This window comes from Vidua chalybeata, chromosome 14 (genome assembly GCF_026979565.1).
Source record: "Vidua chalybeata isolate OUT-0048 chromosome 14, bVidCha1 merged haplotype, whole genome shotgun sequence".
NCBI classification, from domain to species: Eukaryota; Metazoa; Chordata; class Aves; order Passeriformes; family Viduidae; genus Vidua; species Vidua chalybeata.
In genome coordinates, this window is record NC_071543.1 from 16,297,991 (window position 1) to 16,313,548 (window position 15,558).

Below are 15,558 nucleotides of genomic sequence, written 5' to 3' on the forward strand. Positions count from 1 at the left end.
CATCATCCTGTCAGTATGGATTCCCACCTATACAGTTAACAGCAGCTCAGCATCGCTCGCGGTGCATTAATCAGGAGAGAGAGGGAGAGAGCTACCGGTATTTGTTCTTCTGTTGCCTTTTCTTAAGAAGAGGAGTTGAAACAGAAGAGATAACAAAGAATCCATTTCCTTCCTGAAAGAATAGGCTTTTGTCTTTTTTTTTTTTTTTTTTTTTTTCTTCCTCTCTGAAAAAACCATGTCAGTCTCTGGAAAGAAAGAGTTTGACGTGAAGCAGATCCTGAGGCTCCGCTGGAGGTGGTTCAGCCACCCCTCGCAGGGCTCCGCCGGCTCCGGGGGCTGCCATCAGCAGGAAGGGTACGAGCACAGAGGCACTCCGGTGCAGAACAGGTTGAAGAGCCACTCTCGGGACAGAAATGGGCTGAAGAAGAACAGCAGCCCTGTCCACCACAACATCCTGGCCCCCGTGCCGGGACCAACGCCGGTGCACCACCGCTCCATCCGCAGCTGGCACCAGCAGAACCTCATCGAGCAGCTGCGCTCCAGCGAGGAGACCCCCAAAGCCAGCACGGAGGAAAACTCTGGCAAAGAAGATTCAAGTAAAACCACACAGGAGCTGCAGATGATCACAGAACAAAATGCAGATGAATCTGCAGAGAGGTAGGAGTTTTAAACTCTGCACTTGGAAAGCCAGACTTGTTTCCAAGTTATTCCCTAAAACTGTCTTTGTTTTTAGCCAGAGTTCCTTACTGCATTAATCTCACTTTATATCTGTGCACACCCACACTCAGAGGAGAAGGAACACTTCTGCACCAGAAAAATCAACAGAAACATTGTCATGAAATTTTGATCTTTGCTTAAGGTACATCATTCCATAACTCTTCCATATGCATACAATCTGCCAGTTTGTCAAATTTGCTCTATCAACATTCACAGCACATCAATTTCTTCCCTTGATTTATTGTGTGTGAGTGCAATGAAAAAAGGAGCCTCCTGACATCCTGTCCTCATTCTGACTTTATCAATGGGTGCAACTTTGACAAATGGGAGCTGCTGGAGGTGCATGGGCTCTGTGGTTGCCATTGATCTCTCACATTTCTCACTCATTTTCTTTTACTGTCTTCCTGGCAAGTAAAATTAACCTTCAACTAAGTGGAAAGGAAGCATCATTCTTTGCTTTTTTGAAGGTTTGTTTGAAATCCCAGTACTTTCACAGCTTATTTAGTAGGCTAAGACAAATGTTTTCTGCAAGGTCAGGTGAAAAAACATTACAGCTATGAGACCTTAAAGGTGTAAGCACAAAGGAAGAGCTATTTTAAAGTTGTGAATAACAAAGAATACAATGTTAATACCACTTATTTAATTAAGGCTTTTTATGTTTTCTTTTTCAAAACTTATGTCAGTATTTTTAGCTTATCCAGCAACATTTTTACCCCACATTTCCCTATATTGGATTCAAATCAAACATTTATCATATGATTATTTTCACCATTTGATGAGATTACTATCAGTCTTTGGACTGATAGTAATAATAATTTAAACATATTACATTGCATTTAAATACAAATTTATCTCACTTGAAGTTACAATTCTCTCAGTAAAAAACAAGCTGACAGCTTGCATATTTTTAGCAGTTATTATTTTTCAAGTTGTGCATCTGCTGTGGGGAACATCTGCAGATGGGAGAGCAAAGACTGCATTCCAAAATGTCACTTGGAAAGCAGTCCCAGTAGTCAATAGGTACCAGATAAAATCATGACAGAATAAAAGCACTGAGGAAGGACTGTGGGAGTTCTGTGTGTTTCCAAGGGCACTGGTTTGGAATGGGGAAGCAGCAGACCCTTAGTACTACATTTCAAATGATAGTACAAATTTCCTGAAAAAAAGAGATTATTTCAGACACACTTTAGAAGGGAAACTGATTTAATTTGAACAAAAATAAGGAGCACTTCTTCATCTAAATAAGATTCTATACCATGTGAAGAAGGAGGTAAAAAAAAGCCAGATCAGTTCAGTTTGGGAGGTAATAAACCACTGCCTTCTAAAATAACATGTGACATTTTCTCCAGCTATATATAAAGTTTCTGCTAAGACCTCCTGAAGTTTTGTGCCTTCATATCCATTCCAATTTAAGTTCTGCTCTTGAGTTGTTTGAAGTTGCAGATTTTAGGATAGTTTTGGAACTGCATATATCATATATTCTTATAGTCAAATAAGTGGGTTTCTTTAAGATTTCAGTAAAAGCCATCATTGCATGTTGTAGATTAAATTATATTTTAACATACGTCTTAAAAAGCAGAATTGGTAATCGATTATTTATAAAGTGATTCATGGCTATGAGTTTCTATATAATTAAAATTTATTTCAAGAAAATAAAACTGACCATTAAGGACAACGTAGCTCAAATTTCTTAAATCTGTATCAACAGAAATCATTAAGTAAAACACTGTTCCCTTCCCCTACAGCATCCAGCACAGGCAACACATTAATGAATACATTAATTGGTTGGGTAGAAATGAGATTCTGAGAAGAAATAAGGAGAAGCAGCCTTATACCTACATCTACCTAAGTCTAGGATGTAGATATCGATATCTGGACATATTTTCATCACTTCAAAACAATGTCTCATCTCTGAAATCATGCTTTTACATCATTCCAGGTCTCCTTTTCCTTTAGAAGTTCCAGATAGTCCCAATCAATGTAATCAATGGGCTCTGCTGGTGATTAACACGTAAAAATCAGTTTTTTTGCAGGATCCCCAGAGCCCTGTTCTCACACTGCCAAAGTGTGGACAGCAGGAGCTGTGCAGGTATTGCAGCTAAATCCCACATCCACACCTGAGGACACCAAAGACAAATTTGCCTTTTAGACCACAAAAGCACTGTACCTTCAAAGCAGCTCTCTCTCAACCAGTGGCTTTTCCTCTGCCTGGAGAAGTCCCATTTTTAGGTGGATCTAAAGCAGGACTCTGCTGAGTGTCACATGGACATCCTAAATAGTAGAAAAGGAAAGAGAATCTGGCCAATACCTCAATCCTGAGCAGAATATAAAAGCAGTTTCTACTAAGAGTTTAATGCTTCCCATGGAAAACTTTGGAAGTGTAAACACAGTATTCTGAATTTCTTCAGAAAAATGTGAGCTGTTTTTCTGTCAAACCTCAGGAGTGAATGCTGTCAGTGATGGACAGAGAGCACCCTGGGGTTTGATGAAATAAGGGTTGGTTGTTGAGGAGGAAAGTTAAATGATAAAGTTCCAAATAGCAGTTCCATTTGGAATACATGATCATCAATATACTTATTTCTGCTTTCTTCAAACCATTTTGGTATTCCTGTCCCCAAATTAAATAGTGAAAGACTTAAAGAAACTCTTTGGGTCCACATGCTTGCTCCTGAATCATATCCCATGACAAGTGACAAAGTGAATGAGGCTCAAGTGATTAAAACTCATTAGTTTTGTCCTAATCATAACCAGTTAATGTGTGGACAACCAACACATTTGGAGCCATAAATAACTGGTTTATTGGCACAAGGGTAAGGAAAACCCCTCAGCATCCTGGGGACTGTCTGGTCCAGTGCTGCTCAGGGAACCTGCTCAAACAGCTTCCAAGAGCATCTGCAATGATGGGCCTTGACCTGCTGCTCTAAGATCCTTATGGAAGTTACATCTGTAGTTTGGAAAAAAGATAAACAGCAGACAACCTTTATTTACTGACCTCATCTGATTCTCACACATCTGCTCCTTGAATGGGGACTGGGACCTCTGCATGGGTGAAAAAGAAAAAAAACAGCTAAAGTCTGCATAGCCACCAAGTTATTTTATTTGTAGAGTGCATTTCCCAATGCAGCATTTTCTGATATTACTGGGGGTGATCAGCAAGCTAAACCTGTGGAATGTGGCCATGCCAAGGAAGGCCAAACACCTTCAGAGATTTCAGGTTTGGCTTAAAGAGGGAGCTGAAGTGAGCTCTGCCAGAGCCCATGGGAAATAACCCGTGGGTGGTTCAGCAGGCAGGGCTGGGGGAGCTGAGCACTTGAGCTGTTCTGATCCATCTGACATCTCTGATCTATCTGACATCTCTGATCTATCCTGCTGGAATCTGCTGAGGTTCAGGCTCCTCTGCCAGGGGGACCAGGAAGAATTTCCATGTCTTTCAAAGAAAGCAGTGTGGCAGTGATCCAGAGACAGCAGCACACACTGGGAGGATTTGATTGTTAGATCTTGACAGTCAGCAGAAACTTTGTGTGCACCCCATGAACACACGTGTGCACACACAGGCTGACAGAGCACTGAAGCCTCCTAAAAAGAAGAATTTTGATATTGAATTACTTTAATTAGTTCTCTTAATAATTTCTGGGCACACAGATATTGACTTCTCCTTGAGAGCACTGTGCCCAGCATTTATTAACATTCTGCCACATTACCACATCCATTCCTGCATGCCTGGCAGGTTTGTGATTCCACAAGTGTGCTATTGCAGACCATGTGTGCTGGTTAGGTATTTCCTAACTGCCCAAGGGCACTAAGATTTCAATAGTAAATGTAGCATCCATTCATCATTTTTCTCTTCTGCATCTTTTTTTCTAATTATGTGGCTGAAAAATTGCCGACAAACTCTAGCTTGGGACAAATTCTAGGACAAATGTTTTCTAATTTCCCACATGAGACAAAATATATTTCTAACTAATTTTAATAGTATCTTTTGATATCATAATCCAAACAGCCATTACTGATGCAAATGGAAACAGATACTTGGGAGGTGCATCCTCCCAAAGGCAATCATTTTCTGTGGTGGTTATTTTTGATGTACAGCTGTTCTGATAGTTCATGCTAAAACTTGAAAATTCACTTTTTTTGGTTTTGGCAGACATGTGGAAATAACTATCAGACTATTTTCTTCACTGTCTCTGACATACATGTAAACACACACATGTGTACGTGACTATTTCAGATATTGTCTCCTATCTGAGCGTTTTCCCTCGAGTTCTGTTTTAGCTCCAGCTGGCTCCCACTCCAGTGTGAAATAAAGAAAAAGTAAACAGGTGACAATTTTCCTGGTGAAAATGGAAGATATTAATTATTCTGTGAAACCACTGGTCAAACCAGATTGAGAGGGCTTTTTGGCACTGCGAGTGAAGTTCTGGGTACCCAAATGAACAGTGGAGCACAGGAATGACTGATCATGCATCCCAAGGCAGCAGTGAAAGGGAGGACTGAGATGTGCCCAGTGCAGAGAAGGTGATAAAGGGGGGAACATCACCACACTGCTTCCCTGTTGTGCTAAGAAACCAGTTCCATGAGCAATCTCTGATGCCCAAGGCAAAGTTTAGAAATGACAATTCCTAATCTTACATCACGGCAGCCTTTATTTTTTAAAACACAACTACTCCAATTTTATTTTCACTGAACCTCCAGCATTTTGAAAGAAAACTTTCAAAAAAATCTTAAATTTAACAAATAAGTATTTTAGAAGCGCGATAAAGAATGCTGGACATGTAGTCAGACAACATTTCAATCCTTCTGTGAAAAAGCTGGACCAGCTAGGTTTAGGTGCTTCCTTGCTTGTCTACAGTACAATTCGAGCTAATTAATGCCTTGGTGTGTATATATATATATGTATATATATATATATATATATACACACCCATATAGATATATATATAGTAGAGTATATAGTATATAGTAAATAGTAAATAGTATATAGTATACAGTATATCATATATAGTATATAATATATATACACATATATACATACATATATACATAGATATATATTTACACACATATATACACACATTTTTATAAATATACACACACACACACACATTGTATAATATATATATATCTTTCTCTTTATTCTAATTTGCCACACTTTCCTTCTTGACACCCTTTGCTTATGTTTGGAAATTGCTGCAAGTCTAAAGAGCTGCAATTCTTGCACTCTGGTCCCAGAATTGCTGTCCTGCCAGCTCTGATATTTCACTGCTGTCCTGCCTGTCTCCAGCAGCTCTGTCTGGACTTGCAGCTCTGTGGGCAGACCTGGATGTGTTCCTGTTGGAGTCTGGCAGTTCTAGTGGAGAGCTGGATTCCTTCTGTGTCATCCTGACTCAAATCTGTTTGAATGTCCTCAGCAGTTGTTTTTCTTTTACCAGCAATGTGGTGCTGTTGCTCATGACTGCCTTGTGATTCATGTGAAACTCCTGCCTCTGTACCAGAGACCTGTTCCCAAGCCATCTGTACATTTTTGCAGTTATTTGTTCCTAAAACCAGTGCTTTGCACAAATAAATTCCATCTTGTGTTTATCAGATCATGTCCCCAGTTGGCTGAGCAATTCAGTTCTGATTTTATAACCCTGATTTAGTGATTTAATATTCAGTTCTGGTCTAATACCCCACCATACATGCAGCTCTTCTCAGCTTGATCTCCAATTGCAATATATAATACCCAAGATTTATCTTTATTTTTTCAATTAATTTAGAAAATTTATGAGAAGTTACAGAGGAACTTCAGTGCTAAGCTCCTTAGGAACCCAGTTTGATTTACCTTCCTATTTGTCAGTGAACCATTGATAATTTAATAGCCTGATTCCAAACCAGTTTGACACTTGTTCCAAAATTAGTTACTCCAGACAGTCCTTGAGGCTGAACTTTGCACTGTCTGACATAACACACTGAAAAATAATATTCTTATGTTCAAGGTATACATGACAACTCTTTCTTTTCTGTTCTCCATAATTTCTAGTAAAAGCTGTTAATGAGGCACTTCGGTTTACTTTGACATGTTATTCTTGGCAAATTCTTGCTGACTTAAGTTTTATTTCTAAGTGCTTAGAAATAACAATTATATGAATTTTACACTGTATAATTTGGCAAGAAGCAGCAACAAGGAAAAGAAATTATGTTTGTGTCTTGTGGAGAATTTTTCAGTTTCTATAGCATTTATAACAATTTAATATCAATTCCAGCAGTAAGTTTAAAAAAAAAAAAGATTTTCTGCAAGCCTGCAATGGATAACCAAAATGCTCCCTTGTTACCTCAGGGACAAGCAGAAACTAATTTTCTTCTAACAATGACCTTTAGCTAAAGGTCAAAATATGAGTTTGAAACTGGATTGTTTAAGATGTTGGTAGCTGATTTGAGAGGGGTCAGAAGTGACAGCATTTTATGGAAATTCACTCACAACTGGTTGAAATAGGGTAGCTGGGGGTAAGCAAGAAAATTTGATATCTAATATTTGCTAAGTGTGGAAAATCTATATAGTTATAGTAAGTGGTATCTGATGCAGGATTTAAATCTAAGAGGAAAATCAACTTTTTTTTTTCTGGCAGCTGATAATTCAAAAAGAGGAAAAGGCCTTTTGAGGCCAAGTGCAAATGCACTGAACAGTGACCAATGAATTAATTCTGACTAAACAAATGCTGTGACCTCATACAGGAGCTCTTGGTACAGAAATTAGACTCACCACATCTCAAAGGCATCCTTGGGATGTATTCCTACTCTCACCTTCTATTATGACATCTTCTGAAGAGCTTAAAAAGCAAAAAAATGGGGTATTGAAGTGGGTTGAAACAGTTATTAAAGATGAAAGGAATTAGTAGAATTGCATTTTGAATTTAATTTTATATTCACCCTGTGGAAGGACTGCATATTTATTAAAAATATTTTTTTTCCATAGCTAGATAAGTAGACTCATGGGAAAATTTAAGCTGAAAAGGGGCTCTGGATGTCATCAAGTCTAACCTTGTCTACCCACCAAGAAGTCTATAATGAGAAATAATCTGACTTACTAGAAAACACATAATATCTTACAGGCCTACACTTAACAAGCCTAGCTTTCAAAGATAAATTATTACAGGCAAGGGAAAAAAACTACCATTTAATAGTAATTTAACAATCTAGGACAATTCCAGTCATTTCAAAACAATTTTTTTATGATTCAATTATCTGCTCATTTTCACTCCACAGAGTTCGCTCTCAGCAAAGACAGCTGTTAAATGGCTTTTTAAAGAGTTATTACTGTTCTAAAAATCACTTCTTAATGTCTTCAGAAAAAGTTAAGGAGATGATTAAACACATGTGCCCAATGCAGAGCAGTTTTTACAGACCCACTGAGATTATGCAACTGAAAGATCAACAAGAAATGAGATGGTTGGTGAAATATTCTGGGAAAAGGGGAAGGAGGTTTCGCTTTGTTTCAAAGTTAGAGCCAGGCAGGATCCTAACAGAAAGAAACTATTTATTTTCTACCTTGGTTTGTGGCTGAATTGTTTACTTTGGAATATTGTACTGAGGAGAACTACTAAAATCCTACACATTTAAAAAATAAAGAGATTTGTTTGTTATAATCAAGCAGCTAAATTTGCCCAATTAACTAGACCATTTTGGTTTAGCTCCTTTCATTCTGCTAGAATAAAATAATTCTCTAATGTATTCAGAGAATGATTATATCAGGCAAATAATAAGACTGTGGCTTACTTCTTGTGCACCTGTTGGTGTGCAGGGTAAAAGAATTAAAAAATGAAGCTGAAGTACTGTTGGGATTCACAGAAAGAGCTGAAGATAAGTGTAGGATATAAACATTAAGAAAATAATATTTAAAACAAAGTTATAACCAAATTTAACCTCTGTGACATCAGATCCCCCCTCAGTGACAGAAACACCAGCACTGGAAATTCCCACCCTGCTGTGACAGCAAATCTGCTCCCAGACCACCTCCCTCCCTCCTTTTCCAAGCAAGTGCTCAATAGTCAAAACTCAATTCAAAGTAAATTAAAATAGCTAGAACAAGACCAGAGAGCCTCTACAAAAATTATGCCCATCCAAGAATTCTTAGCTTAAAATGTCTTTGATTTCATTGTAGTAATTGTTTCCATCCTATGTGACAAGTCAGGATTTTTATTTCACTAAATTTCTTTTTTTTTTTATTTCACTAAAACCTGGCTACTGCTCTCAGGGAACAAGAGGAAAACAAAAAGTATTTAAAGGAACATCTTGCCTTCAGGTTTAAATATATGCTTGAGCATCTAAATGAATACAGTTTCAAAGTGTTTTGTCAGGAAATAGGCACTGTATTCTCATGCTGTTTTAAAGGATAAAAAGTTTGCCTCATCACATTCTCCACTAAAACCCATTTAGGCCACAGAAACATTTTTTAGTGGAAAGGAAAGCAATGGCTGATACCTGGCCCTTCCTTCAGTTTTGTTGCACATATTTTGAAAACCTTGAGACAATAATCTAGATTTCTTACCTAGATATTAACATTTGATTTAATAAAATTCAAGTGCTCACAGCCTATTTTTTTATCTTCATGACCAGGATCTGAAAATCAATATATGTGTTATGTCTCAGATTCGTTGCCATTACCTCAGAGCCATCACCCAGCCTCTTGGTATCACAGCTCACTCATGTAAAAGAGCATTTTCCTGGGGACACAACAGGAACTGAGCAGGGTTTTCAAACATTCAGATTTGCCTGCACACAGCATTGCAAAGTGGAATTCATGTACACTGTGATTAATTCATTATATTTTATAGTTGCACTGTTTATCTTCTCCTTATACTGACATCACAGAAATCAGTCTGCTGGGATTCCCCATTACAATAAGTAGAGACCAAAATTCTTCCAAGAAAATGTTTTGAAGAGCAAACAAATGCAATGCATTTGAGAAGGTGGACAGCCACTGTCACCCTTTGCCATGCTTCAGTTTACCTGATAAGTTACAAGTCAAGAGATGGGAGGCATTCTGGCAAGAAATGAGCATTTTCAAACCCTGTTCATTTTAATGGAACTTGAGAAAATGAAGAACCTTTTTCAATGGGGCAAATATACCTTTATTTAAATGGAAATTGTGAGCAAACCACTAAGAAATCCTAGGAGTTGGAGAAAAGCTATTTTAAGCTATTACATATGGTTTGAGTTGCTAGGGAAACCTCTTTTACAGTGTTCATTTAGCACAGATGCTCAGGAAAGCTCTGTCTCCATGTCAGACCATTTCAGAGCGTTGCAGAATGGGAGGAAATAGAGATGCACACACACACACACACACACATGCAGGCAAAAATACCTCAGCAATTTTACCTTAGTCATGTTCCACGTCTTTGGGGGGAGCTCCTTCTTTTCCTTTCTGCCAGGACCACCAGACTGAAAGCTCTGATTCCAGACTGAGAATATTTGTTCAAACATTGCCTTCAGTTTTGATCCATTGGGGTTCGTGTTGCAAACATTCATCTCTGTAGAGCTTTGCCTTTGTCATGTACTCAGTGAAAAGGCAAAGGAGAGGCTGGCTCTGATGCCACCATTACTGGCCACCCTTTTGAGCAGGGAGATAAAAATATATTTTATATATATTTTGAGCAGAGAATAAATATATACTCTGAACAAAAACTGGGGTGCTCTATCATGTTTGTAGTGATCATTAAAAGGTGAAAATGCTGGTTCTGGGTCATGACTCTCATTTCTGTCTCACAAAGTCACTCACAAAAAATTCTCTCCAGCTCATCATTCAGTTTATGGAAAACTACACCTAAAGGCAGAAATCCCCTCCTGTGCCCTTCCTTACCCCCACCCTGCTCTGTGTGCTGGTGCAGTGCCTTAGGATGGACTCTTGACCTTTCTGGCTGAGATGCCTGACCCACTAAAATCCCCCAGCAGTGCAGCCAGTGCAGCCCCCTGGTGCTGTCACAGGGGATTTAGGAGCAGAGCAAGACAACTTCCTGGGAAGTTCCAGCCTGGTGATCCTGCAGGAGCCAGGCTCTTCAATCAGAACACAACGAGCTGCTGAGATCAGCACAGAAAGGACAAGGCTGTAAGTCAGGACCTATTTCTATTGCCTTCATTTGTTTCATTCGCTTAAAGGATCCCAATTTCTGCTAAAAAAGAGATGTAGAGTGGCCTGGTGGTACAAAATGCCAGTAAAGTTGCTCGGGAGGAAGCTCCCATGGGATGCCCCAAAGCAGGAGAGCTCAAATGTTCCTCTCCCTTCCTCTTTCAAACAGAGCCCAATTACTCCTCAGCCGTTTAAAGTTTCCTTATACTTTTTCACTTAAAGTGAATCCAAACCTGACTTTAACACAACTAATAAAGCAACAAAGTCAGGACTGGAGGGACAATATTTTATGAATAAATGCAATAAAATTGCTGTGTTATTTTTTTATATAACCACATTACAATGTACATTTGTACATTCTACTGGCACTCCAGGAGAAAAACCTGTCATAATAATAATAATATAAGCAATATTTTTCACAGTTCATATCAGTTATACACTTTTAGCCTTTCTTTGTTTTTCTTTTGATTTAATGTGCTACATTTATTTAGATTTTGTGTTTTTATTCCTATTCAATTGCAGTGAGTGAGGCTGACACAAACCCTGGCTTGTTGGAGCAAGTTATCACTATTATCTGTCCAGATAAATGCCAAGTCACTAATGGCATCGAGAGAACAGGTTTTATTAAGCCAGGTTGTCAGAAACACTGGTAAATACACTTGATATTGTCAAATTAAAGCAGCCCTAATGTTCTGTCTGTAAAGGTTGTAAAGACAATTCTCTCTCTGTGTTCCAGAGGTGCTGTGGGTTCATGTGTAGAGGTTTCCTCACTAAGGAATTCCTGTAAGGTGCTGCCTCAAGCCCCTTCTTTTCTGAGCTAGCAAAGGAGATGTTCAGTGGGTGTTCATTTCTGACATTAGCAATGATGATTAGCAATAATAATAAATGCTGAAATATTTCTCAGGTGTTAAAAAGTGCAAGTCAGTGACCCAAGGTAAGAACAGGAGCTAAAGCACAACAGTCAACCTAATTTATAATATTCAAAATTGCCTCCAGTAAATATGGAAGGGCATTTACAATGCACTGGTTTGGTTGTACTGACTTGAAAGAAAATGCCCTCAATTGAGCCAGAAATGAATACAGCAGGTTAAGTTATTTGAATTCCTTCCCAGACCTAAGTTTGAGTTTTATTTTCTGACACAGAAGCTCAGAAGATAACAACTGGCTGGAGAGTACTTTGGTATCAGCATATCTGTACCTAGGGACACACAGAAATATTTGGCTTTAACACAGACAGACTCTCTCAGGGTGTAATTGCACAATTAAGAGAAGGAGAGAATTGATCACAGATAAATTCATGTGGCTTACAAAACCTTCAAACAGCATAGAAAACTTCAGTCTACTTCTCATCTGTGATTTCTACCTGTGAGGCTGCCCAGACCTTTACACACATCCTCTCTCCCTCATTTGTAATAAATCTGTAATTATGACAGGGCACTCTTGCTAAATAGGTTAAAAATCACACTTTTTTCTCCCCAGTGCAGTAGTTTTTAGATTTGAATGAGGTATCCAGCAGATCAACTGAATCAGGTCAGGAGATATTTTGGAACAAGCCTGGAGATTTTTACATGCCTGGAGATTTTTACATGACTGGGGGTGTCTCATATAGCAAAATGAAATTTGAAGCCGTGCCTTCATCTAGGGGATCATGTTTCACTTGAATGGGAAAACGTGATAGATCTGGTTATTTGTTAGTTAGGATCCAGATAAATGCAGGAAAGGAAAAATGTAAAAAATGAAATGATCATGAGAATCCCAAGGAGAGTGTCCCTTTGCCTTTGATGAAAAACAAAAAAGAGGTGAGAAGTACGTATGAAGGTATTATGGTAGTGGTTTGAGGTTTAATAAATCAAGATACCTGAGAAAATCTCCCAGCAGGATCCATAGCTGATGAGCTGCAAGGCTCAGATTGGCAGGGGCAGGGATAATTGCTATTGAGACTGTTACTCTCTGCCTTTCCAAAGCTCTGCTCACTGGAGGCACAACCACTTCACATTTCATTTTTTCTTATACTTGGATCTCCCTTTGCTCCTCTCTGCTCCACTTTTCCCAATAATAGGCAAAAAGGGACAGCATAAAGCAGGGTCTTCTTCCCCTCATGCTCTCCCATCAAGAGTCTTTCTGAAAAGTCCTTAATGAAGGAACAAACATGGAGTTAATTAGTTTCATCTGGCAATAGCTTTGCTTGGAGTGAAAACCAGTTCTTCTTGCCATTGGCCTGTATTTTGTTTTCTGTGTCCTCTAAAGAAAAATGCCACAGGCTCAGATCCAGCATTAAGCCATTAGTTTTCATTTTGTACATTCTGACAGCTTGAAATCTTGCTATATCATGCCTTCTGGTCACATCATTTTTTGTTCTTTAGAAAGATTATCACTTGCTCCCAGGAAGTTGAGCAGGAAGCACTCAGCCTCCCTGAGTTTCTCCTTCACTTTTAATTTCCCTCCAACACAACCACATACTACAAATGTGAGTTTGGAATTCATGCATTGCAGTGATCACTTGGCATTATCAGAACAAAGGATAATTTTAAGATGGCAATATATAAAATACTCCTTTTACCTGAAAGGTTTCACTCAGTTATTCTTTATTATATAATGTAAACGAATAGTGTTAATTCTCCTGGAGGATAATGTTCTTGAATGGTGATTTAAACTGGCATTAATTGAAATTATTTGTCTGAGACACTCACATCATCCCTGAATATCGACACATTTCTATTAAATAAAACACTCAGGCTGTGCAGGCAGTGTTCTCTCCAGGCTGGTTGGATATTGCTACAGCTCCAATTTCTATGCCACAGAAATAAGTGGTTTTAAGCCATGCATTAGAATGTTTATAGCAAAGTTTTGTGTTCAGATTAGTTCTGTACCAGGAAGAGAACCATTAGAAACTCCTTTCTATGTGTCAATTTCTTAATTTTCTGCATAAAACAAACAGTGAGCGTAAAACCCTTCTGTAGACACAAGATCTTTCAAAAGTAGAAAAAGCAGAAAAAGATCAACAATCAAGAGGGAGCACACACTCATCTGCAGAGACTGGAAAATAATTTTGCAATTCCTCTGTTAAAAATAATAAATATACAATTTCCAAAGGGAAAGCTTCCTGAGGAGAGTGTTTGGATTGACTCATCTTTGTACCTCAAAAGCACGGTGTGGCCACAGCTGAGAGACAGCACAAAGGGCTCAGGGGCTCTGCAGTTTGGGTGCAGCTTCCATCTCCCAGTGGAATTACCCCAACAAATCCATGATTTCTATTTCTTAGGAGCATCCAAAATATCCTAACCCAAATTCATCCTGCTATGAATCATGATGACATCTGTCTGTACATTGTCATGTCTAGGGGAAGAACAGAACTCAAACTAGCCAAAGTGGTTTGCAGTTAATGGTATGCACATTTACACTTGTAATCCCAAATGGGAAAAGTTATTTTAACTAACACCAGCTGAGAGAAGTGGCAGGTTTATGCTAGCCTTGGCAATAAAAAATTGCTAAAAACAGGCAGTTTCAAGAGCTCTAGGTTCCAAAGGAATTGTCAGAGCTTTCAGTTTAGTTGGGAAGTCAGGAGTTTCTCTGTTAACTGAAATAAATTATAAATTTTAATTACTTCTTTCTTCATTTGCTACATCATTTCCTATCATTATTACAACCTCATGTCAATGTTACAACCTCAGCAGTCATCAATAATTTCCCATACTCTTTTAGGACAAATCTTTTCATCCATATCCTAAAAACTCCACCATAAAGAATAAAAAATGAAGAATGTGATTGTAGCAGAAATTTCGAGGCAGAGGCTGAGGCAGTTACTGATGTGCTGCAATTTTATCAGCATCAATTAATACAATTAATACAACTTTATCATTATTTTATCTGTGTTCAGAAATGGCTTCTAACTTTCTCTCTCGTCTTTCCTAACTGAAATATTTTTATTTCCCAGCCAGCTGCTGGGGTTTAGCTGTGACAGATGCTGTGATTTTTGTAAGAAAAGAGTTTTTCTCAGCAGCCAGAGGGGCAGAGCTCACAGGGCTGAGCTGCCTGGGGAAAGGGGCTGAGCTGCACTTCTCTTAAAAAAGCAAAAAATAAAAAAAAAAGAGAAAAGAAAAATGATGAGCTGCACTGGAAATATTGCTGCACAAACAAACGGAGCTGGTGGAGCTGCACTTTTGCCCTGGCACAGCTCCAGCACGTCCAGAGCCCCACGGAGCTGGAGCCCCCTGAACCCCAGGCCCGGTGACTGCTGGGCTTTACAGAGCACAGGGAAGGACACCCCACATCCAAATCCCTAAATGACACCAATAACTGAACTTGATTAAACTGAATTTCTCAAATGTCACAGCATCTTAAATAGGTACAGTCAACAAACCCCCGGGAAGTGGTCACCATAAAAATGTAAATAATAGCCTCATCTGCACCAAGAAAATCAAAATACTCCAGTAAATCACCTTGTTTTCATGCAATATTATGCTTCTAAGCTTCCTTATCATCAGGTTTCCCTCCTAGTTTTGGCCACAGACACACTGAATGAGGTTTAATAAAACACTGAATTTTAAAAAGGACATGGCAAATAAATGGCATTTATGTGTTATCGCATTCTAATTAAATAATGAGGAAATCTGGATTTATCCTTTATATACTGATTAATGAAGAGTGCTCTGCTGATTAGTGTGAAGAGTTCTCCATAATGACAGAAAATAAATTCAACATAATTCAGAAATTTAAAGAATTGTAGGCCTGGAATGAAT

The 15,558-nt window shown here is 38.6% G+C and overlaps 1 protein-coding gene across 1 annotated transcript in view; it reads left to right on the plus strand.

Moving 5' to 3' along the window:
• Nucleotides 1-235: 235 nt before the first annotated feature.
• KLHL4 (kelch like family member 4) overlaps nt 236-15,558 on the plus strand; it is a 37,157-nt gene continuing 21,834 nt past the window's right edge. Inside the window, exon 1 of the mRNA XM_053955666.1 lies at nt 236-657. Within this exon, the coding sequence (XP_053811641.1) occupies nt 236-657 (422 nt within the window). The remainder of the gene's footprint in view (nt 658-15,558) is intronic.